The 24,561-nt window shown below is 40.4% G+C and overlaps 3 protein-coding genes across 3 annotated transcripts in view; 2 read left to right on the forward strand and 1 right to left on the reverse strand.

The window, feature by feature from the left end:
- pqbp1 (polyglutamine binding protein 1) overlaps positions 1-2,287 on the reverse strand; it is a 6,564-nt gene extending 4,277 nt beyond the window's left edge. The window contains exon 1 of the mRNA XM_050063899.1: positions 2,189-2,287. The gene's annotated coding sequence lies outside the window, so the exon portion shown is untranslated. The remainder of the gene's footprint in view (positions 1-2,188) is intronic.
- On the forward strand, positions 2,286-9,784 carry timm17b (translocase of inner mitochondrial membrane 17 homolog B (yeast)). Its single transcript, XM_050063900.1, has 6 exons — positions 2,286-2,334; positions 4,447-4,546; positions 4,633-4,696; positions 4,937-5,065; positions 5,173-5,283; positions 7,051-9,784. The coding sequence occupies exons 1-6, from the start codon at positions 2,309-2,311 to the stop codon at positions 7,134-7,136; spliced, it is 516 nt and encodes a 171-aa protein (XP_049919857.1). The 5' UTR covers positions 2,286-2,308; the 3' UTR covers positions 7,137-9,784.
- Positions 9,785-10,320: 536 nt separating this feature from the next.
- cacna1fa (calcium channel, voltage-dependent, L type, alpha 1F subunit a) overlaps positions 10,321-24,561 on the forward strand; it is a 30,966-nt gene continuing 16,725 nt past the window's right edge. The window contains exons 1-25 of the mRNA XM_050063901.1: positions 10,321-10,562; positions 11,406-11,609; positions 11,728-11,840; positions 15,132-15,271; positions 15,363-15,508; positions 17,100-17,252; positions 17,338-17,534; positions 17,618-17,721; positions 17,809-17,951; positions 18,043-18,111; positions 18,195-18,258; positions 18,353-18,379; positions 19,434-19,594; positions 19,716-19,941; positions 20,091-20,298; positions 20,420-20,540; positions 20,654-20,726; positions 21,151-21,214; positions 21,305-21,362; positions 21,457-21,553; positions 21,729-21,858; positions 21,971-22,030; positions 22,136-22,242; positions 22,524-22,611; positions 23,926-24,033. Of these exons, the coding sequence (XP_049919858.1) occupies positions 10,544-10,562; positions 11,406-11,609; positions 11,728-11,840; positions 15,132-15,271; positions 15,363-15,508; positions 17,100-17,252; positions 17,338-17,534; positions 17,618-17,721; positions 17,809-17,951; positions 18,043-18,111; positions 18,195-18,258; positions 18,353-18,379; positions 19,434-19,594; positions 19,716-19,941; positions 20,091-20,298; positions 20,420-20,540; positions 20,654-20,726; positions 21,151-21,214; positions 21,305-21,362; positions 21,457-21,553; positions 21,729-21,858; positions 21,971-22,030; positions 22,136-22,242; positions 22,524-22,611; positions 23,926-24,033 (2,880 nt within the window). The 5' untranslated portion in view covers positions 10,321-10,543. The remainder of the gene's footprint in view (positions 10,563-11,405; positions 11,610-11,727; positions 11,841-15,131; positions 15,272-15,362; positions 15,509-17,099; positions 17,253-17,337; positions 17,535-17,617; positions 17,722-17,808; positions 17,952-18,042; positions 18,112-18,194; positions 18,259-18,352; positions 18,380-19,433; positions 19,595-19,715; positions 19,942-20,090; positions 20,299-20,419; positions 20,541-20,653; positions 20,727-21,150; positions 21,215-21,304; positions 21,363-21,456; positions 21,554-21,728; positions 21,859-21,970; positions 22,031-22,135; positions 22,243-22,523; positions 22,612-23,925; positions 24,034-24,561) is intronic.

Here is a 24,561-nt window from a genome sequence, read left to right on the forward strand (position 1 = left end):
TAGAGAATGTGAAGTTGATTTCACGCCATGTTAATTTTTTTGGACGGGGCGCCATCTTGTGAGGATCACGTTGGTTACCTGTGCCTGATGCGGTGGTCAAGCAATGGTATGTGGACAAACGGATCACCATATGTTGGTGAAGATTCTCAGTTATGCAGGTCATGGTAATCTTAAGTGCTATATCGTAGGCAACTGGACTTGCTTGAGTTTCTTGAAGACTTTTCACCTCTCATCCAAGAAAACAGGACTGAAAAAGCCTCTTGGGTTAGATGTGAAATGTCTTTAAGAAACTCAAACAAGTCCAGTTGCCTACGATATAGCACTTATGATAATCACCCTATGACTTGGTAGCCCAAGGCTGGATTACAGACCCTGATGCACTGCCTTCACTCACATACCTGACACTGCAAATGTAAAATATCTCGCTTTTGGACTGAGTGTTTCCATTTTGATAATAGAGGTAACTGTGTGCCTACCCCACAAAACAGCGCTCCCCTACATGGCGGCATGACATACCTTCTGGGGATGCACAGATTTATCGGCCGAATATTGGTATCGGCCAATTGTCACCTTGCTGACTGCCATCTGCTGGTAATTAAGATGACATTCACCGATGGCAGTGGCCGATATTTTTCTGTTGTGTCACATCAAATTAGAGCAGGATAAAGAGCAGGGCTCCAGACTAACAGCCACAAACCAAAATTAATGAACAGTAGAGGAAGAGCACAGTGACTGTTGGGCTCTGTGATGTCATTGATGTGTGGCGAAAGTAGCAGCCGGTGTCCTGTCTGTCTGTCGCACTGGCCACCCCTGAAATCTGGTAAGCTACCTCATTATCGTAAACTATGATCATTCACTCAGTTGGTACTTTATGATGTGCCTGCATTTTTTAATGTACATTGCTTTCTTTTGCATGCGGCCTACTGCTGAAGGTACAACTTCTTTTTGAGGACTTAAAAGAATAAAATATAGAGGCAATAAATTACAATTATATGGTGCCAATCTGTTGTGTTGTGATTGGTAGGTCTTTTTATATTTTTAATTGAAAATTTACACACAGGAATGTAAAAAACGGTCATAATACAGTGTTAGTTATTAAAAGTTGAGGGTGGGGGGAAAACACTGATACAGCATAGTATTGCAACATTTTTGTGTGACAATATTGTATCATCATACAGTGCCAAGTATTGATTTTTTTATCATATAAATTATTAATGTTACAAATACAAATTAAACTTTACATAGCCTACTTGAACAATAAAATCAATCGCTTTTTAAGTCCACTAAATAAATTTTGCTGCTAATAAAATTATTTAAGTGAGATGAACACAAACTTTATCTTATTAAATAATGCAGATGTTGACAAAGTTCTCCTTTGGGGACATAATTTATAGTTTAAAAAAAAAAAGACAATAAATCGCAATATGTTTGATTGCAATACTCAGCATATCGCGACACGTTAAAAATTGCTATAATTGTGTCTTGACTTCAGTATCGTGGAGCCTCTGGTAATTCCCAGCCCTATTAAAAGCAGATATGAATAATGGAGACAGAAACAGTGATTAAATGCTAGTCTGTGTGTGTTTGCACGGTCATGTCACCCCTGTAGAAATAACTGAGTGCCACATTTGAGCCACCCCAGTCAAAAAACAGTCTGGACACGCCACTGCTTACAGTAGGTAACAAAGCAACAGGGTTAAACACAGATGCAACAAAGCCAGCAGAAATATGACTCTCATGAAATTTATCCTGAGATGTAAAGAAAGGTCTCTGAATCAGGATTAAAGCCTGGGTGGCTGAGAAGAGTTCACTGATGGCTATAAAGTGTCCCACCAGTCATTTCAATGGATCATTCTCATCTGCATGCTGTTCCACGTTACATCTGCGTCTCCCGGTGAAACGTTAACTTGTGTTGCTAGGCTGCTTTTAGCATCTCAGGTTTGGATAAAGTCTTCTTAATAATAAAAGGAGGCCTCCTGCATTTTGAATTCACCCGCTTTGGACACGATAAAGCATTTATTTCCACAAAATAACTCGAAACAACTGCTCGGTGACTCCGGCGGCAGCAAGTGGATGATTAAAACAACACACACACCTGTGAGCTCCGTAATTACCTCAAAACTACCCTACACTTAAACCCTCACAATTCTATAGAGAATTTAATGAATTAAAATCACTTCAACATTACCTTTTTAATGAAAATCGCCTCTGATCTTCGATGAGAGCTGAGGACGAGGCGACTTCCCACAACAGCACACGGCGCGCACAGTGATGACGTCACAGCACTGTTGTCCTGACGAAAACAAACATGGAGGAATATGCCCGTGAGCCTTGGTGAGATTAGTTTGTTTTTTAAAAAACATTTCTCTTTCGTTATTTGTTCAACATTGTTAACTTCGGATATAGTTTGTCTTGTTAATGTGATGTTGAAGTTGTAGTGAGAGTGAACAGAGAGGCTCTCTGTGTTAGCCTGTTAGCTTAGTGAAGGGTCAGGGACATAACGAGATAAAGCTGTGGTCAGTTAGTTTGAGCCTCAACAACCTTTTGTGTTTATGGCTCTGTGTCTGTGACAGTGACAGCTGAAGGCATTATAAAGGGAAAATACACTCTAAAATACAGTTCGCACATGTAACTCATATAATATTGTATAGCTCAGTTTTAACGTGTGAGTTTGAGCCAGCCTCCAGTGACCAACAGACTGACCAACACTCATATCAACTAAAGATAAAGCCTGGACCAGCTCCAGGACATAGACTGTAGCTGTGGTGTTACTGCCATATACAGGGGTCCTACCAGAATCCCTAGCTATTAATGAATTGGTCATTTTTATTTCGTTTACATACATCTATTTTCACACATACGTTTTTCTACATTTAATATTTTTATTTTATTATGTGCTGTATCATCTTTTTCTTTATCACAAATGTTTAAATTGTCTTTTATGGTCAGCACTTTGTGTTACATTTTATGCATGAATTGTGCTATATAAAAGTTATTATTATTAAGTTGTTATTATCTTGAAAAACAAAGATAATTTCACAAAAAATTCTCAGTCCATTATTGAAAACAGAACAGGCCAAAGCCCAAGACCTATTTTTGCCTATCCTGTAGCAACCAAAGGATAACCCAGACTACCAGCAATACCAAAGAAAGGAAGTAGAAGCAAATACAGCAAGGTGTAGCATATGTAAACAGTGTACACCACACTAATATTAATAATGATACTTAGTGTTTGATATAGACATATGATATAATATATGATGTAATGAAACAGTATAACATATTAAGATGATGCAGTATAATATAGTTCAGTAGAATAAGTGTGTAACGATATATCGATCAGGATCGATGTATGGATTCAGTGATCAGAATTTGAGCTTCTGATCAAGATGCCTTCTCCAGGCCTCCCGTTAGAGGTTTTCCAGGCACATCCCACTGGTTGAAAGCCCCCGAGGCAGACCCAGAACATGCTGGAGGAATTAAATATCTCATCTGGCCTGGGAACGCTTCTTGGGAGGAGCTGGAAAGCGTTGCTGAGGAGAGTGATGTCTGGGGTACTTTGCTCAGCCTGTTACCCTGCAGCCTGGCCTTGCATAAGCAGACGGAAATGGATAGATGGATGGATGGATGAATACATATTATCATCTTTAAGACGCACCTTCCTCCTAAACATTCAAACAGTACTAGCGGCCTAGTGCCAGGCAGATAACAGTAAGCAGCCAGAATATTTACTGATATCGTCTCATATTGATCGAAGGCCCCTGAATTGAATCAGATCAAATCACGGAAGACTTTTTAATATCAGCAAATATTGCATTGTTGTCCAAAACAATTTATATTGTATTGTAATAAAACCTGTGATATAAGTAATATATGTAATAAATAGTAAACTTATCTTGTGAAAAGTAGGCGACAGTTGTACAAGAATATATTCAGTATTTAACGACCTTTGTAGGGCTGCAGTTAACATCTATTTTCCTAGTTCAATGTGTCCATTATTTGTTTTTAGATTAATTTGTTTCGGTCTATAAAATGTGAGAAAATAGTGAAAAGTACCCATTTGATATGTTTGCTTGATAAATGATTGAAGCAGTAGTTGCAGATTATTATTCTTTTCTCTTATTGATTAACTAACTGTTTCAGCATAGCTATGATGGTGCCAGTGTGATAGGGCGGCAACGGTAAAAGTAATTGGGATGGAGTTTAAAAAATAGATATGTTGTTATAACTGTCAATAAAATATCAAAAATCACTGCAGTAGCACAGTGTGAATTATGTCATGGTGCCACTTTTATCTCTACAATAAACTATTTTAAGTAGCATTGTGGTATGGATATGAAATGCACACATGACATTACAAAGCCTAAGTATGACAAATAATTAAGTCAACATACTGTATCCTATTTTTATATGTTCTTCCCCTCTGTTGTTAATGTATTCCTGCAGTCCCTGGAGGATAGTGGATGACTGTGGAGGTGCTTTCACCATGGGTGCTATCGGAGGAGGGGTGTTCCAGGCGGTCAAGGGCTTTCGTAATGCCCCTGCAGTGAGTTCACCACATAATAATAATTATGCGCTCCAACTCTAATCATGCTGTTAAAGGCAGATTTGAACAGTGCTGTAATGTTTCAGGGTGTCGGACACAGACTGAGAGGAAGTGCAAACGCAGTGAGAATAAGAGCTCCACAGATCGGAGGTGAGAACGCCTTCTTACATAACCAGGAATTATTTCCTTTACTGTAGCTCTTGGAGTTATTCTTATGGCATATTAGACTTTAAAAGTATAATTTCTTGTATATATCAAATATTTTACCTGCAAAAGGAATTGTTATGTCTGGCTAGAGCCCAGTTATTACATTTTTCTGGCCTAAAACTAAAATCTTACATCAAACCTGGCTTGTAAACGCTCACTGGCTTGTTTGTGGTGATTTCACAGGTAGCTTTGCCGTATGGGGAGGTCTCTTCTCCACCATCGACTGTGGTTTAGTTCGCCTCAGAGGGAAAGAGGATCCTTGGAACTCTATAACAAGTGGTGCGCTGACAGGGGCCATCCTGGCAGCACGCAGTAAGAGGAAGCCCATAAAATCACAACAAACATGACACCACCTTCCTGTGTCACTGACTGCATCAAATTAACAGCTGTGATTCAATGAATTCTGTGTTTTTCTCCAGGTGGGCCGTTAACTATGATGGGCTCTGCCATGATGGGGGGCATCTTGCTCGCTCTCATTGAGGGTTTTGGGATCCTCCTCACCAGATATACAGCACACCAGTTCCAGAACCGTAAGTGAAGATGATTAAGTTTTGCTAATGACAAAGCTGGAAACTAGCTGGTGAACATTGTAAAACACTTTGCTATTAAAGAGACAGATATTTCCCTCAAGAGTCAGTGTAAACCAAAGCATCGCTGAGAGGAGAGTGAATATTGGACTTACATTTGCCAAGTGCACATAAATGTGTCTTCAAATTAATGCTAATTAATGCTAATGTTGCTCCGCATCTGCTGGATGTGTGTTTGTTGTAAGTTTGTCATATCATCTTAAAGAGTGAGGACATGTCAGTGCTCACAGCTGCTACAAAGTGTCCAAAAAACCTATTATTGAAGCTTTAAATTAAGGAGGAAAATCATTCAGTCCGTTTAAGTACTCGTGCAATGTAATTACACTCTCAAGTTTTATCTGTACCTCCTGCACACAAGTATTCTCACTGCATTAGTGCTAACAACCCACTCATGCCAAGTAATAGCCATTAATGAATGACCGCAATTTGCAAATGGTAGCCCACTGTGGCAGTTTGCAGCACTGTGAGAAAGGCCTCTTGGAACAGATAGAAATCATTTAGTTGTTCTGTGGGACCTCCAGCAGAGCTACAGTGGTTTGTAGTTAAGCAGATGTATCGGTGTCAGTGCTGTAGAAACTACAGACAAACAAGAGGCATAAAAATGCAATGCTCTGTGAGGAGCTGACTCTTGTTTTTGGTGTAAAATCTGTTGTGCTTTATGTGTTGCCATAAGTCTCTTTGCACCTACATGTAGTGGATGCAACAAGTTGCAGATATTCCCTGACACTTGTAGAAAGGCACAAGCCTTTTTCACAGCAGACATTTTGACTTGTTACAGTAGAAAAAGCACAGGTGTAACTGATGATGCCACTAACGAGGCCTCTGCTCTGTTCAAGTGTCCCAGTGAGACATGACAGTGTGCACAGTAGGACACCGAGGCCTTGTCCACACATACATGGGTGTATTTGATAATGTAGCCTTTTGTGTTTTAGCTTACTGGAAATAGATCTTTTGTGAAGTATCTTCTGTAGAAGTTCTGCAGAAAAGAGTTCTTGGCTTGACATGTCAGAGTGTGCGTTGTAAGCGTCTTTGTAAGGCGTCACTTATGAGGCGATTTTCAGTGCAATGGCAGATGTGAATGAAACAGCGCTGACTCTAACCCTGCTAACACGATTTTTTTTTACATTTTTACACAAAAAAGTACAGATACTTCTTCTTTACACTGAGGCATACAGGCGTCTGAATGTGTTATGGAGGTCAAAGCTTCTTCGTCTTGTTCTTGTTCTTCTGCTTCTTACTCTTCTTTGCATGGCTTTAGGGTTAAGGTAATATCACCGCCTGTTGCTTTGGCATGCTTTTGACAGCACTTGAGTTGTGCTTTGCAGTTTAATTTGGACAGAGATTTTTCAAAACAGTGCTCATGTGGACAGGATTTTTTTCAGAACAAAGGAGGGAAAAACTCAGTTTTCAAAAATCCCTGTGTCTTTGTGGCCTAGGCCTCAAACTAAAGAAGCCAAATAATAAATTCAACTTATTATTTACACTTATGTTTTTCCTGCTGCAACATGTCAAAGGCCTATTCTGTGAAATGAACAAGTGGAGTAGGTAGATTGAGGGAAAGCAGGCTCATAAAAAAGGTTAACTGAACAGCATACTGTATATAAAGGTCAATGTGCACATACATTGTATCTTGATTATAACAAGACCATGGATGAGCAGGATAGTGCCACAGAAACCTGAGGACTGTATCTTTCTTCTTGTTTTCTCCAGCTATTCCCTTTGCAGAGGACCCCAGTCAGTTACCACCAAAGGATGGAGGTCAGCAGCAGCAGGAGGCGAAGGGACAATTTCAGTAGAGAGCAACAGGGACTGAGACCAGCTGTAAACACAGTGAGTCAGACCAGAGAGTAGCGGGGGAAACCAAACATTACAGTGGGTATCATGATGACCAGGAGGTGGAGATTCTGGTCTCTACAGTGGTGTCAACTAGTTGCACTATGTGCTCATACCTCAGGGGCAAATTACTGTGAGTCTTAGTTATTTATGAGTGAATGTTTATATGTGAGCAACAAACCTCACGTTTGCACCCACAGCATTTCATGCATCATTTTCTGTATGAATGGTTGTTCTATCTTCACTGTAACCTTTTGGGGTTCAATATGTCATACTGAAATGTGTTTTTGAAAACTGATTTGATTATTCAACATCAAGGCAATATGTGTATGTTAAAGAAATAGTTTGATATTTTGGGAAACACGCTTATTCACTTTCTTGATGATAGTTAGATGAAAAGATCCCTCACACGTCTGCACAGTAAATATGTAGCTACAGCCAGCAGACAGTTATCTTAGCTTAGCATAAAGACAGACAACTAATATCCTGGCTCTGTCCAAAGGTAGGTAACAATATCCACCTATCAGCACCTCTAAAGCTCAATAAATGAAATGTTATCTCTTGCTTGTTTAATCCGTACAAAAGCCAAAGTATTAGAGACAGTTTGTTATTTTTTCCGTGGGCTTATATGCTGGACTGTTTCTTGGGTAGCACAGTGATTTGCTGGAGTCTTGTCATCACTGTGAGGTTGCTAGGCAACCAGCAGAGATGGTATCTATGTTGTCATGTAAGGCCCTGATCACACAGGAAGCGTTTCAGCAGCTGGAGGAGCCTTTTTGTAATTATTTATAATGAAAATGAAGCTTATTGCTTGAGGTTTTTGCATTGTGATGCATCTGGTGTTTCTGCACTCTAAGCACCTGGCATTTTTGTCAGAGTGCCCTGAACGCCTCGAGTTGAAAAAACTTCAACTCAAAGCAGAAAAAACACCCCATATCATCTCTTTTTTCGTCATCTTTTTTCCCATTGTCCAATTGGGCCTTCTGTGGTGGTCAAAACAAGTTTACAGTTGGTAAACAATGGAGGAGAAACTGGTGGTAGCAGGTGCTGGATACCCAGAGCTACACGGCCCGACGACAGACAGCAGGTGGTCAAACTGCCCCCGAGTCATCCTAGAATATGCCTGGAAACGGCCATCATTGAGTTGAAGCTCCTGGACCAACTCGTGGTACTCCCCATGATCCACCCTCTCTTTTAGGGTCTCATGTACCCACACAGATCTCTGTTTATCTGCTGACAGCCTCTCACCCTCAAGCAGAGCTACAGACAGTACCCTCTGCCTCAACATTGTAGGAACTAGATACTAATTACTGTCAAATAACTAAAATAAATAAACAGTAGATTGATTACACAGGAAGTTTAGAATAAGGAGGTGAGTCTGTGGTTGCCTGGCAACAGTAAAAAGGTGCAGCAAGCATTTATTTTTCACTGGTGGCATTCAATTTAAAAAAAGGCAGTGTAGTGCGCCTTGTGATTTGCAACCTGCAAAATGCTTTCTGTGTGATCAGGGCCTAACTCTTGGGAAGAAAGGGAATACGTGCATTTCCCCAAACGCCAAACTATTCCTTTAAGCTTCCAAAGATCTTCTACTTGTACGCACAGAGTATGTTTGTTCAGTGAGGTTTTACTATAGAGAGTGGTATTGTGAGAATATGTTTCTGAGTCTTTAATTTATTTGTCAGTTGCGACAATCAATGCAAAGAACTGTGTGTTTATAATTGATGTGTGTGCTTTAAGATGTGTCTGGGCTCAACCAAACCTCATTCCACAATTTGCAGTTTCTCTTAAAGGAATTCTTCACCCACAAAGGGATCATTTGATTATGTCACCTTGAATTTGTGGAGCAAACTTTGTTTTTCTCGCAAGCCTCTATGGTGAACTAAGAATCCAGAAAACAGAGACGTATATCTTTTTCCAGCCTCTCCAGGTAACCAGTATCATTAAGCTCCAAATCCTCAAAACCAGCCTGAAATTAAGGAAATCTGAAACGAGTGCATTAGAGTCAATGCAGCACAGCTGTGTTGTTGTTGGACCCTGGTCTGAGCCAGCCCAATGCTACATTATGATTGGCCAGTCTGCGTCCAGGAACGGTTCTATTCATCAAAACTTTTATCAGTTATTAGATTCTTTGTCCTCTGTCAAAGCTTGCAAAAAAAGCAAAGTTTTCTCCACAAATTCAGTGTAATGTAGGGTAAATAACTGATATACAAATGATCATTTTGTGTGTGATGTGTTCCTTTAATAACGTCTTGCCTCACCCGGCAGCTTTAGTCATTTTGAATCTTTGTTGAATAGTTGTCATCTTGTGTTTTAGAAGGAGGAGCACAAATCATGAAAAATATGAATGGATATTTTATTGCTTTAATTACTGGCACATGCACCTGTGTAGTCACTTTGATCGCTGTATCATTCATCAAACAACAAAGCACTTTTTAAACTCCATCTCTCTGTTTTCTTGAGATCGTAGCATCTGTCACAGGAGAGAGGTGATGCAGTGTGATCCCAGCATTTGCTGTACAAAAACTATGTATAGAAAGAATGCTTAATTTATGTATTGAAATATATTTATCTTGCAAAAACTGATTTTAAAAGACAATAAAGGCATCAAATGTCCTTGAAGACTTGAGATGGTGTTATTTCTTGACATGGCTCCTGCTTAAGAAAAGCTTATATTATACAATGATAGTAATTGCTGACATTACATGCACCTGGGCTCAATCACAGTGTGTTTATTCACTGTGAAATACCGCCCCCTGTCGCCCTTTAAGTGGTACTGCACCCACCAGCTGCTCAGTCCAAGGTGCTGAAATACTCTCAAACTTGCAGCAGTGACCCATCCTAATTTTCTACCCTAACAATAATATTCCTGTCTTGTGTTTGACTACATCTTTGTACCAAAGCCCCGCAGATCCTCAGAGAGCCTCCTGAGTTTACCTGCACCTTCTGGAAAGATTTCCCCTGTCATCCTTTTAAACGGCTCAGCTCGTTTAATCCTGCCGGCTGACCACCGCAGAGACCGGGACGCGTTTGTTTTAATATCCCCTCACCGTTATGTGCCTGCGGAGATAAAAAGCAATTGCACTTCTTATTTACACGCGTTGGAAATTACCAGAAATCGGCTTTAATTGGATTTCTACACTCCAGGCAGGCGGTGAGCAGGATGGCCTGTAGCCTGTGCGCTGCACCGACGCGCTGCGTGTGGACATGAAATGACAGGTAGCAGATGGTCCTTCTTTTTTTTTTTTTACACCTGGAAAGTTTTGTCTTTTTGGGGCCAAATTAATATCTGTGATCCATAAGGCGTCGCAGAGCCCACTGAGGAGTTGATGGTGGGTTTTCTGGAGTGATTTCGTGGTGTTGAACTGCGGACATGGACGCAATAAAGAAAGGTAGGAACTCCTTACATTGTCTTCACGGTAGCATAGTGAGAATTACAGCTTCAAAGTCATGCATAACAAACTATAGAAGGCTCACTGTACTGTAAAGCTACATGCTGAAGTGAAATCACAGGCATTTATTTCCAACATAATATTTCCAGATACTCTGTGAAGTTGAAAAGATTAGTCCAACACAGTTCCTCCTGACAGTAAAGCATGGTCACTACAAATAAAATCAAAGCATACTCCATACCGTTTGCAATAATGGGACATCACATTCATTATTTCCACACTAACCCAGTTTATTTAGCTCTGTTCTGCCCAGGTTTCTGGCTCCTTCTCTGTAGTTTTTACATGGGTGAGATAATAAATGCACCTGCAGGCTTATTCTTTGTGCAGGGCCTTCTCAACAGGTGATCATGGCCCTGCTTTGGGATAGTGCTGGGCTAAGTGCCACTGCTGCTTCCACTAAAGAAGTAGGTCACATCTGGTCTTATAATATGAGGCCTTGAGGACAGAATACCTGTCTGCTGCTACAGCCACACGTCAAATCCTTCTTTAATTGTGTTAGATAATAGTAATAAGTCATATAAATAACTGCTGGCTGATGTTAGCAATGAAATAATCACATGGTGCAGGAGAGGATTTAAACAATAACAATGGCACTGAGCTTTTGTTTTAGCATTGATTGAATGGCAGTAAAGATACCAGCCAGTTCAACCCTTCTCTCTTAGCAAAGAGCATACATTTTTACCCATAATACCCATATTTTACTTTATCACCTTCTTTTACTTCACGTTCAGGATGCTTGAAAACAGAATCAGAGAATTATTCTGTGTCTTTTGTCGTCAACAGATGTCCCCCCTGTGGGGGAAGCAGGAAAGTCAGACACCCTGGGGTCGACTGGCTCGGCCAGAAAAAGGGGAGGGGGGGCCAAGAAGGCGATGCAGGCGAACAAGTCTGCCCTCAGGGCCCCCCGAGCCCTCTGCTGCCTCACCCTCAGCAACCCCATCCGCATGGCAGCACTGGCCCTCGTAGAGTGGAAATATCCTTCTCTGAGTTTATGCAAACAGTCCTGAATATGATGTAAATGTGTGATGTGTTCATGAGGTGTGAAGTTTTTACAATGCTGTCATGTTCCTGGAAAGTTGCATTGACGAAGTGTCCTTAACTACAGTCCTCAAGCCTTTTGATATCTTCATTCTGCTCGCCATTTTTGCCAACTGTGTGGCCATGGGCGTCACCAAGCCGTACCCTGATGATGACTCCAACGCCACCAATCACCAACTGGTGAGTTTCCAGTGCAGCTCAACCAAAGTAGTTTCTTTAACTTGTTCTGAAAGTTAGGAACACATGAATATGCTGAGCGAGGCTTTAACACAAGTTTAGGTGATGTAACCTCATGAAAGAGATGAATAATTCAATCACCACATTAGTACATAGAAGGAAAATGTAAAATAAAAAACTTTTCACTGACCCACTGGAAAAATCTTTTCTTCACCAATGTGTTCAGGCACAGAGCCTTCAGCAGGGTGTTTTAATGATAAGCTTCTTTATAATGCTGCGCCTCTAACACAGAAACTTCAAAATATAAGTACACAATAAAATGCAACAAACAATAAGTCCCTGAATGCATCACAAAAACAAGGATAAATGTAAAACCTTGGTGAAAACCCTTCCTACATATCAAGGAACTTAAAGAAGAAAGTCCTGAATGTATTTCCAGTCTTAATCCATTCCCTTATTTGTATGATTAATGCATCCATACCATGCATAGACAAATAGACACAGAGATCAATCAGTAAGAGGACGTGCAAGATAAAAAACAGTGTTTGAAAACACTTCTTAGACGGCCCAACATGGAGACTCACATGAAGCATAAACTTCAAACAGATTCAGGAGCTCTTTGATCACATGGAGCTTTCCTCATCACATCGCTGAAGTGAAAGTGAAACTGAAAAGTTGAAGACAGCGACTTGATCCCTTTAAGGGGAATGAATGAAGCTGTCAAGGTGATCTTTTTGTATTTTCAATGCAAATCACATGGAGAGTGTCTGAGCTCCTTTTACACTGCGTGTGCTCGTATGTCCCTGTTCTCAAAGGCTTGACTCTCACTGAGAACATCTTGTGTGAGTCTTCTGGGATAATTTTCTCACTCATGTACTGCGAGTCATTTCAGGACACTGATGGTTGTATGTGTTAGGCAGGGTTCCTGTGGATCCTTAAAAGGCATTGAGTTGATTATTCTAACAGTAAGATCTTAATAATTAATATTAAAGTGTCTTAAATCAATATTTTAAAAGTCTGAAAAACATGGGAAGTAGGGTTTTATGAATATTTTTTTCTGACGTTGCATTGTAAAATTTCAAAATAACTGATAATTTATATTTTTTAAAATAATTACCAAATGCATATCAGGATAGAGGAGCCAACAACACTCCTATACATTCACCACATCCAATCAAATGACAGAGGAGCTTTTTTCAAGGCAAATGAAATAGATGCTTTTATGATAATACAATATGTTAGTTTTTTGTAGGCTGCTGCAGAAGTTAGCGTCAGAAAGCCTGCAGTATTTTTCTGTTGGATTTTGGATTATTGCAGAAAATCAGCTCTGTGTCAGACAAAAGTTTGACACTTTCAAGTCTTGTTCAGCAAGATAATCTTCACAAATGAACAACACTTTTATCATTTTTGAAGCATAAATGCAGTCGAGAGAAGTAAAAAGCTAACATTAGGCTTAAAAATATGCTACACCGCAGACTTGACATTGCTACCACAACAAAGCTGTAAAGCCTTGGTCGGCGTGATGACATTCTGTAGTCTCATTTATCCACTTGTTAGCAACCACCTTTTTTAAGACACATGAGAGCTTCAGAATTCCTAAGTTGGGTATTTACTGATGTATCTTATGTGGTACAATAAAATGTAAAAGTATCTTAAGCTTGTGTTTACCACAGACCTTATTTCAGGCAACTAAACCCAAAACATGTTCAGAAAAAGTCTTAAAACGAATTGAATTCATTATTTTAAATGCAGAAACCCCTCAAGTAGGATTTTATGATTTTTTTTTCCTGATGTTGCAAAATAATTAATAATTCACCATATGTCTTGCACATTAACATTACACAGTTTAGGGTAGAGGAACCACCAACCCTCATATACATTTACCACATCCAATTAAATGACAAAGGAGCAAGCTTTTTTCAATGTAAATGAAATAGTTACTTTCATGATAATATAATATGTTCACTGTTTTGTTTTCCACTCTATGAAGTTAGTGAGTTAGTGAAGTAATTATTTTTCAGGATTTAAAGTATATCATCACTTTTTAACTTGACCAAAGAAGTCATGTTTTATGTTACAGCTGGGCAAAATTGTCCCAACCCAAAGTAACTGATGTTTGTTCATTTTATTTTCCTTAATTAGTGTGAAATTATTGTTTATATTTCATTTCAAGCAGTGTTAAAAAAAAGTCTTTAAAAGTCCTAAATCCAGCTTGCCTATGGCTGTAGGAACCCATTTGTGACAAAGTGTAGGAATGACAGTAGTCAGTGGGTATTTTGCTGACGCTAGCAACAATTAGTGATAGGGTAATATTGTCCTGTTGGATGGTAATGGTGTTAGAGGGAAAAAGTTGCGGTTTGACCCCGCTAAGGTGACCCTGTGACGGATCATGACTGACTTAAACACTGACCATCTGTCACATCTCTCCCTCTCCCTCTTTGTTTCTTTCTTTCTGACCATTTTTTCCCTGTAAAGCACAAATATGCAGCATTCAAACTGAAAACAAGCCAGTTTTCATTTGGGATATTGGAAATACGAGTCACTATGAGCCACAAACAGCTTTATGTAAATACAGAAAAAGTCTCATAGTTGTTATTGAATTATTGGGTACAAGTCTCCTCTCCAAAACATGTTTGCAGAGTTGAAGTGATCAAATACTTGTATTTCATTTTAGGTAATTCTAGTAAAAAAAAAAGTGGCAGGGAAATATATTTGCACATGCAGCAGGTTAGATGTCAGTCGATCCCTTTATTGGATTGGACAGAGGAAGAGGTAAGCTGACAGTTTAACATGCAGTGACTTACAGTACGTCACTTAAAATCAACAATTTTTTAATCAATTTTTGGTGGAAGTTACTGATTATTGTGAATTCCAGTCATCCTGTATTAAACCACATTATGCCTGGATTATTGTGTCAGCCTGAGGTAAGAGCCTAGTCACAGTGGTAGCAGTGATCTAAGCATTAAGCTGAAGGTTACAGCAAAGGGATCTGGTGACAGGCTTTAGCATGTGTTAGGCAGTAGGTTAAGAGGTTAGAAAGCCACTGCAGTCAGCCTTTAATGACAACACACGTGCTTTAAAGACAGACTCATGAAAAAGTCAGTTAATGCCATTTATTTCTGTATGTGACGCAGAGGAACCCATTTCTAAAAATCTGTATTTTACTGTGACGATAGCTTGACATTTTCCCTCAACACTCTCCCATATTTATTCCTCTCAGACGCACTCACTGACTTATAAAAAAGGTCATTCTAATTTTGCAAAGCATCCATATGTCTTTTCTTCTGTTCTCAGGAACAAGTTGAGTATGTCTTCCTCGTCATTTTCACCATCGAGACCTTCACTAAAATTCTTGCCTACGGCTTAGTCATGCACCCCAGCGCCTACATACGCAGCGGATGGAACTTGCTGGATTTCATTATCGTCATTGTCGGGTATTTTGGTGCTTCAAGTAGTCACAGTTTGCAAATGTTCCCTCACTAACAAAAAGTAAAGTTCTAACTGCTGTTATGTGTGTCTGCGCAGGTTGTTCAGTGTCATAGCAGAGGGCATGACGGATCACAAACCTGGAGAGGCCCATCACGCTGCAGGAAAACCTGGAGGCCTGGATGTCAAAGCTCTCAGAGCGTTCAGGGTGTTACGACCGCTTCGGCTCGTATCTGGCGTGCCAAGTGCGTCATTTATTACAGTTTGTTTGAATGTGTTTTTGCATGTGTGTTCCTTTGCTTCCCACATCAAGGCAGTGATTTATAATATATTTGTGAATGAATATATTTGAGGGGACAAACCAACTGAACTAACCAAACCGAACTAATGACTAAGGAGAAGTCTGGACCCCATGGCCGGACCAGTTGGGATCCACTGCAAAAGAGTGCTGTAGTAATGACATTTTTTGTAGGCTGCTGCAGAAGTTAGCGTCACCCTGGGTCCCTTGTCAAAAAGGCTATGAGATTTTTTCATTGAATTTTGGATTTTCGCAGAAAATAAGCTCTATTTCAGACAAAAGTTTATGATACTTAGATATTTTGTTCAGCAAGATAATCTTTACAAATGAACACTTCTTACACTTCCATGATTTTCCAAGCATAAATGCATTTGCCAGAAGTAAAAAGCTAACGTTAGGCTATAGACAAACTACACCACGGTCGCATGACTCAACCTCGCCGCCACAATGAGGTTGTAAAGCCTTGGTCGGCATGACGACGTTCTGAGTGTCATTTAGCCACTTGTTTTTTAGCAACTGCCTTTTTTAAGACACATAAAAGCTTCTAAATTCATGAGTGGGGTATTTTATGTATTTTATGTCGTAGAACAAAACGTGAAAGTCTCTTGAACTTGTGTGAACCACAGACCTTATTTCAGGCAACTAACCCAAAACCCATTCAAAAAACCCACTGACTTTGAGACAAGGGATCCAGGATTGCTAACGTGCTAACTCATTTTTCTCTGTTTCATCACTTTCAAATGTATTAAAAAGTATAAAACTAGAATGTTACATAGGCTACGTCACTGTCAACTTTGATAGATTTGTAAAGTGTTATGAAAATTTAATTTTATGAATAGTTACCTTCCTGCAATGTTATGCTAAATCCCAGTCAGAACGTTAGCTAACATACATTGTGTGTTAGCTAGCAAGTAGCCGATACATTCAGAGCGTATTCCACTCGTTAGCTTTGCAGAGAGTTAGGATCCATCAATGTGCCCATCAGTTGTTGATGGGAAACTTATTAATGTAACACCTTACCAACAGTAACACTTCACTTCAGTCAGGATAGCATGAAAAGGTTATGTTAGCATTGATACGTAATTTTGGAGTGGAACTAAATGTTTTTGGCTGATTTGTGAGAGCTTATCAATCAACCATCATGAATTGTTTAACGTTAGCTCAGTGTTTCCCAGCTGGTCCAGCCACGGTCATCAGTTTTAGGTCCACAAAGTTTAATATATCCAGCGCCAAGCTTGCATTTGGCCATGTCGTTGAGCTAATCTGCTGTCTCTGTTAAGAAACGTTAAAAGCTCTGTGCCAGAAATTCGCTGTACTTCAGTATGTTTTTTACAAAGTTGACATGTTTGCGAGTCACTTGCGGTCATCTCAAAAGGACCCACAACCCACTTTTTGACTGCAACCCACCAGTTGGGAACCACTGGTCTAGCTAATGGTTTAGCTGATAGCAATTAGCTATCATGGCGAAGTTACAATGTTGCCTCCATACGCCGCTGTCCCATGTGCACCATTTGAAAAGTGTGTCTTTGCCTTGTCAGGTTTACAGATTGTGTTGAACTCCATCATGAAAGCCATGGTCCCCCTTCTGCACATTGGTATGTTGGTCATGTTTGTCATCATCATCTACGCCATCATCGGCTTGGAGCTTTTCATCGGCAGGATGCACAAGACGTGCTACTCCTCCAGCACAGGTTTGTGATCTCTAAACTAAAAACAGATTTCATACACTGCCTATGTTGTGTAGATGTGTTGTCTCAGTGCTGTTCTCTGCTCCAGGTCTCATGGTGGAAGATGATCCGTCGCCCTGTGCGTTTGCCGGGAGCGGGCGCTTTTGTGTGGGGAATGGGACTGAGTGTAGGGGCAAATGGGAGGGCCCCAACGGCGGCATCACAAACTTTGACAACGTTTTCTTCGCCATGCTGACAGTTTTCCAGTGCATCACTATGGAGGGTTGGACGGACGTTCTCTACTGGGTACAAACGCACACTTCTACATCCTCCACAGTGTCACATTTATTTGTGGTGTTTGAAAATACTTAGTCTGTGTCTCTGTCCAGATGAATGATGCCATCGGCTACGAGATCCCATGGATTTACTTTGTTTCTCTGGTCATCTTTGGATCATTCTTCATTATCAATCTCGTATTGGGTGTGTTGAGCGGGTATGTAGCTGCTGCATTTAGCTTTCTGTGCATTTATTGTGTTGTGAAAATCAAAATGAAACCCTTACACTTGACCTCTATGCACAGAGAGTTCTCCAAGGAAAGAGAAAAGGCCGTGGCACGTGGTGAGCTGCAGAAAGCACAGGAGAGCAAGCAGATGGAGGAGGACATGATTGGCTACATGGACTGGCTCATAGAGGCCGAAGATGTGGACGAAGAAGGAAACAAACGTCAGTTTAGCACACAAAGACAAACCACAAACCAAGACACAAACATGTAGCTTTATATTCATACATGATCTGCCTCTGTTTGACTTCATAGGTGCTGCGATCGCAAAGAAAAAGATGATGAAGAAGTTTGGCTGGTACAAACACAGTGAGGATGGTGGAGGTATGTCAACTGTCTCCGTCTGTTATCGTGTTTGTTTTACATGATTTCTCTAAACAGATGACTTATATTTCTGTGTTTAACAGAGTCAGACTCGGATGATGATATAGCATACCTCGATGATGATAATGGCTGCTGTGCTTCTCTCATGTAAGACAACAGAGATATAACACTGTTTGGATTCATTGCTGGCATGCAGGTGTTAATGAAGTTAATGATTTTGCACATTTTCTTGTTTTCTCAGGGCAAAGATGATGGCAAACAGCTTCTGGTAAGATTTTCAGTACTACACTGTATTAAAGGAACAATTCACCCACAAGATCATCATTTGTATATCAGTTACTCGCCACATGTTACATTGAATTCATGAAGATAAGTTTGTTTTTCTCGCATGCCTCCACGGTGAACGAAGAACCCATCAGAAAAGTGTACTCAGCAGATTGCAGATCTCTGCCAGGCGGTGGTTCCCAACCATTTTTCCTAAGGGACCCCTTTCCAACCCGACGACCCCTCACTAAGTGACATATTTTATGTATATTTCATATTATATTTAGGGCATAACAATAACAGTACAGAACAACTGGTCAACAGTACAACTGACCCAAATAGTGAAGTCAGTAACTACTAAAAAAGCTAAGCTAATAACAAACAAACTAGCAAACAGACAAAAAAAAACTGTTTAAGAAAGGAGTTTACAGGTCCACTAGATCAGAAACAGAAACACAACAAGGAATCTGTGATCCATGTATTCATAACTGGACTTTAAACTGCACCAACTTTGTCTGTAGTCTGTACAGCAAGTAGGGAATAACAAGAAACACAATTTAAACAGACAAAAAAACCTACTATACCTACTTACTTACTTACCTACTTATATATGGTAGTAGCACAGACATAAAGGAAAAATTATGAAATCAAGAAAATCTGAATGACCCAAAATGACCCACTAAATTCATCTGCCAAATGGAATGGCCTAGTTGCGTTATTACAGAAATGTTTTAGCAACAATACATGTGTTTGAAAAGTACTGAACATACGACTGGATAAATAAGACTCGGATTATACTGCATGAGTTGGATGAGAGTTTGTAAATTGATGCAGCCCCCTGTACGTCCAATTCATCAAGAATTTTCTCCATGTTTGCATTCTTCATTCTCCATGGAGGCATGTGACTTGAATTTAAAGTTACACACGGTGAGGAACTGATCAATAAATGATCATTTTGTGGGTAGAGTACTCCTTTAATGGGATGAGAACATGAAAAAGGGCTCAGTCCAAAAATTTCAGTTGTTACACCTCTAATTTAATTCAATTTTTCTTTTTAGTGACCAGTTGTGTCAGCTGAATCATACAATGAGAAAGAACTGCCGTGTGGCCGTTAAGACCACAAACTTCTACTGGTTGGTGCTTCTGCTGGTGTTTCTCAACACAGTGGCCAGTGCCTCCGAGCACTACGGGCAACCAAAGTGGCTCACAGAAATGCAGGGTGAGAATCCATTTCTCCTTATATTTTAACTTTTGCTGAGCTGTACTTCAGCTCTACATTTTGAGATGCTTCACTTGAGATAAAACATGACTCCATGTCTTCTTCTTCATTTGTGCCTCAGAGCGAGCCAACAAGATCCTGCTGCTGCTCTTCACTCTGGAGATGTTGATGAAGATGTACGCCTTCGGCCTGCAGATCTATTTCATGGCGCTGTTCAACCGCTTTGATTGCTTCGTGGTGTGCGGCGGCATCCTGGAGACACTGCTTGTAGAGATGGAAGTCATCCCGCCCATCGGCATCTCTGTGCTGCGCTGCATCCGACTGCTCAGGATATTCAAGATGACCCGGTAATTGGTGCCAGAGTTTGTTAATAAAACATCTGGAGCTTTTCTGTTGGCTGCGTGAGGAAGGAACAAGTGATGAAGATAAAATCTTTTCCATCTTATCTTCACTTCCTGATGTTAATCTGTACCCTCTTTGATTCTGTTGTTTCCAGGCACTGGGCTGCTTTATCCGACCTGGTCAACTCGCTGCTCAACTCCATGAAAGCTATCTGCTCCCTGCTGCTGCTGCTCTTCCTCTTCCTCATCATCTTCGCCTTGCTGGGCATGCAGTTGTTTGGAGGCAAATTCAACTTTGACGAGACTCAGATGAAGAGAAGTACTTTTGACTCCTTCCCTCAGGCTCTGCTCACTTGTTTCCAGGTGATTTACATCTCCTCAGTATCTCACAGTATTACTACCCTCTCCACTCAGCTGTGTGATGTATTGCAGTATTAATTACAGGTCTCTCACTCCTGTCCTCTGTGTCTCTCATTCTTTGTAGATCCTCACTGGAGAGGACTGGAACGCCGTGATGTATGACGGCATTATGGCATATGGAGGACCAATCTTCCCCAATATGGTGGTGTGCATTTACTTCGTCATCCTCTTCGTCTGTGGTAACTGTATCCTTTCACAGTGTTTGTGCACCTGCTGATTCCCTTTGCAGTCTGACCACAAAATCATTGATTCGTTAATCCCAAATGAAACAAATTAGGCTCCTTAATCTTGTGATCAGACATCCTGCTCAATGTCTTCTTGGCTATCGCTGTGGACAACTTGGCAGGAGGCGGCGGGAAATCCAAAGTCGAGTAAGTTTGTAACAAGAAAATATGAGATCGAGCAGTGGTATCGGACACATTTATAGCGGACTGTAGCCATCTTAAACAACATGTGCCTATGGCTGCCTGGCTCCTCCACTCCAAACTTAATAAGATCCAAACCAACACAAAGTTCATGTTGTCTTTTACACACGATGTCGTCCACAGTCTCCCTTTGACATGAGCACTAAACTGCCTTACCTGGTGTAAATAACTTGTGCCTGTATTGTCACATATATAAGGTCATATAAACATAACCTCAGTATAGTCCACTACTATACACTGTTGTGTAAACTTAAATACCATCATAACATATATGATGTATCATATCAACACAGATGTGCATTAGTGGCTCTTACAGTCACAGTATCCTATGTTAAAACAATACTCATCTTAATTGCGTTTCATTTCCCAGGGAGAAAAAGGAAGAGGAAGAAGAATGGGATGAGGATGAAGAGAAAGAAGATGAAGATGCAGGGGTAGCTAATATTTTCATCTTTTTACTGAACCATATCAGACAGCGTTAAAAAGTGAAATGCCAAACAGCTGATCTTTTGTCTGGTGTGCAGAACGATGAAGACGACTGGCAGGAAAATGAGGAGCTGAGGGCCATCGAGGGGCTGGAGGGTGAGTCTGATGGTGTCACACTCTGCAGGAGAAACAGCAGACAGGCTGATTAAAGATGTTAAATGTCTCTTGTTTGCTCTTTATTTTATTGCAGGAGTCGCTCCATTAAAGCCTGAGTTCTCAGGGCCCAAAGAGAAGATCGTCCCGATCCCTGATGGAAGCTCCTTCTTCATTCTTGGAAAGAAAAACTGGTAATCTGAGCTCATACGTGCAGCAAATTAACCTCAGTCTACCACACATTTATAACAGTAACAATATACTGTGCTATATGCTTTGCAGTGGTGGAATGACACTTAGTACATGCTTTAACACCAAGACGTTGCTAAAAATAATCCACTTTCCTTTGTAATTTTCCTCCTTTCTCAGTTTGCGAGTCGCCTGCCACAACCTCATCCATCACCCGTACTTCACCAACTTCATTCTCATCTTCATCATCCTCAGTAGTATTTCCCTGGCTGCTGAGGATCCAATCAAATCCCACTCATTCAGGAACATCGTAAGAGACACCACATCAGTCTCAACATCATTAAAAACCATGTCCATCTGCTCATTTTTCATCTTCACAATACACAAGATTCAATACTGATACTTGCTTCTCTCGTCCTCAGGTACTCGGTTATGCTGATTATGTTTTCACTTCAGTTTTCACAGTGGAGATTGTACTAAAGGTAATGATTTTGAAACTGCTTTGTGCTAAAACATGGTGCAGTTCAATGACACAGTAGATGAAATAGTTTTTAACTTTGTTCCTTCCCTCCCTCGCTCTCGTCTAGATGACAGTCTACGGAGCTTTTCTGCACACCGGCTCCTTCTGCAGGAACGCTTTCAACCTTCTTGACCTGCTGGTTGTCAGCGTGTCGCTCACGTCTTTCTTTTTACAGTGAGTAGAAACCCGTCCAACACGAACTACACACAGCCATCTTCTGCGAGAAAAATCAATAGGAGTCACTGTGGTGTAGCTGAAACGTGTGAAAGCAGTGAAGTCTCATTAAAGTGTCGAGGTCTGAGGGAAGCACTCAAAAGAAATGATTTAATTTTCCCAGTGAGGTTTTATGTTTTATACTCTCTATTTTCCAGCCCAGTCTCCACTGTTTTTATCCTTTATAAGCTCAATGTTTTTAGTTTTCTTGACTCTAAATATTTTTGCATTGTTGCTCTCAGTTCAAGTGCAATCTCCGTGGTCAAGATTCTCAGAGTGCTGCGAGTGCTCAGGCCTCTTCGAGCCATTAACAGAGCCAAAGGACTGAAGGTAAACAGCTCTGTTTGGTTTATCTTTTTTCTATCTTCTTAAGGGACAGTTCACCCCAAAATCAAAAATACATATTTTTCCTCTCACCTGTAGTGAGTATAGACTGTAAAAATAATGGATGTAGCCACCATGACTTCACTCAAATTTGGCATTTCGGCCGTCATCATCTTGGTTTTTTGGAGTCAGAAGTGACCATATTTGGGTGAGAGGAGATGCAGTGAAGGGAGGGGTGGATTTGACTGAGAGGCTGAGGACACTATCATCAGACAGCCTGTCACTCAAAGCTGCCTGCCCTTAATTGCAGTTGACGTTAAGGAGAAAATTAGCTATAGAGACCAAAACAGTTTATTGTACCAGGCATTTAATTTCTGCTGTAAAGCTGGGCATTTCAACATGGGGGTCTGTGGGGACTGACTGGCTTCCAGAGCCAGCCTCAAGTGGCCATTCAAAGAACTGCAGTTTTTAGCACTTCCGTGTTGGCTTAATTTTTCAGCCGCAGAGGTTGGTGCTTGGCTATTAATCAATCTAGATTGTTTTGGTGTGAGTGCTGGAGATATTGGCTGTAAAGATGTCTGCCTTCTCTCTGATATGATAAAACTAGATGACACTCAGCTTGTGGTGCTCAAAGCGCCAAAAAATACATCTGAAAAACTGCAGATGTGCAATGTCTCTTTCCAGAAATCATGACCCAGCCACTCAAGATAATCCACAGACCTTGTTGTGAGCAGTTTCATGTAGGAACTTTTTGTCTCTGCCAAACTGCACCCCACAGTGTCAAGGAGCTCAGCCAAGAAAGACGCCATTAATGTTTACATCTCACACTGTCACAAGCATGAGCTTCTCGTCCATGAGTAGATGCACACTTCATTCTGCACAGTGATACAGTTGGCGGGCGTAGTTTGGCAGAAAGAAAATAGTTCCTACATGAAACTGCTCACAACAAGGTCTGTGGATTATCTTCAGTAACTGGGTCATGATTTCTGGAAAGAGACAGTACTGTTGAGTTTGAGCACCACAAGCTGAGTGACATCTAGTTCCATTATACTTGAGAGGAGGCAGACATCACTACGACTGATATCTCCAACACTCAGCAACTTACATCAAAACTATCTAGACTGATAAACAGCTCTACAGGTAAGAGGAAAAACATATATATTTTTGATTTTGGGGTGAACTGTCCCTTTAAGTAAGTAAATATTTATTGGAAGGTTATGACTTTGTGCAGGTGTTGGCATTTTATGGTCAGTTATTGAGTGTACATGGAGTATAATTTGTTGCTGTTCAAAGCTGACACATATTCCTTGTTGTTCACAGAATGTGGTGCAGTGTGTGTTCGTGGCGATCCGCACCATCGGCAACATCTTAATTGTCACAACACTCCTTCAGTTCATGTTTGCCTGTATTGGAGTGCAGCTCTTCAAGGTACATGTTCATGCTCTCAGCACGTTGATGTCTGTACATTCAGTGTCCATTTTATGCATCTATGGTGCAGCCCAGTGCAACTGTTCTGCCATAAAGTCTATTTTTATGATGCCAATTATGTTCATTTTTTCACTGTCACAGAGGTGTTAATTAAATGATGTGTTGGTGGTGGTGTTGGACTGGACTGTGTTAGAATCAGAATCCAATTTACTGCGTACCACGGTTTTCACAAACAAGGAGTACTGCTGCATAACATAAACATAATGAAATTAAATTAAATAAAAAATAAAAGCAAGTATTGCAAAAATCAAGAAACATGAATATAGAATAGAAGAAAATTCTAATGAAAATATTTGAAAATTGTAAAAAATAATGTGCAACATAAAAAGATATAGTTCCATAAATGTACCTTAATGTAAGGCTCATCAACAAATATGAGTATGTGTAGTATATTGAGGGACATTTCTAATCCTTCCCCTCTCATGTATGTATATGTGGAGGGAAAAAAATAGAAACACTTTTAACTGA

This window comes from Epinephelus moara, chromosome 16 (genome assembly GCF_006386435.1).
Source record: "Epinephelus moara isolate mb chromosome 16, YSFRI_EMoa_1.0, whole genome shotgun sequence".
NCBI classification, from domain to species: domain Eukaryota; kingdom Metazoa; phylum Chordata; class Actinopteri; order Perciformes; family Serranidae; genus Epinephelus; species Epinephelus moara.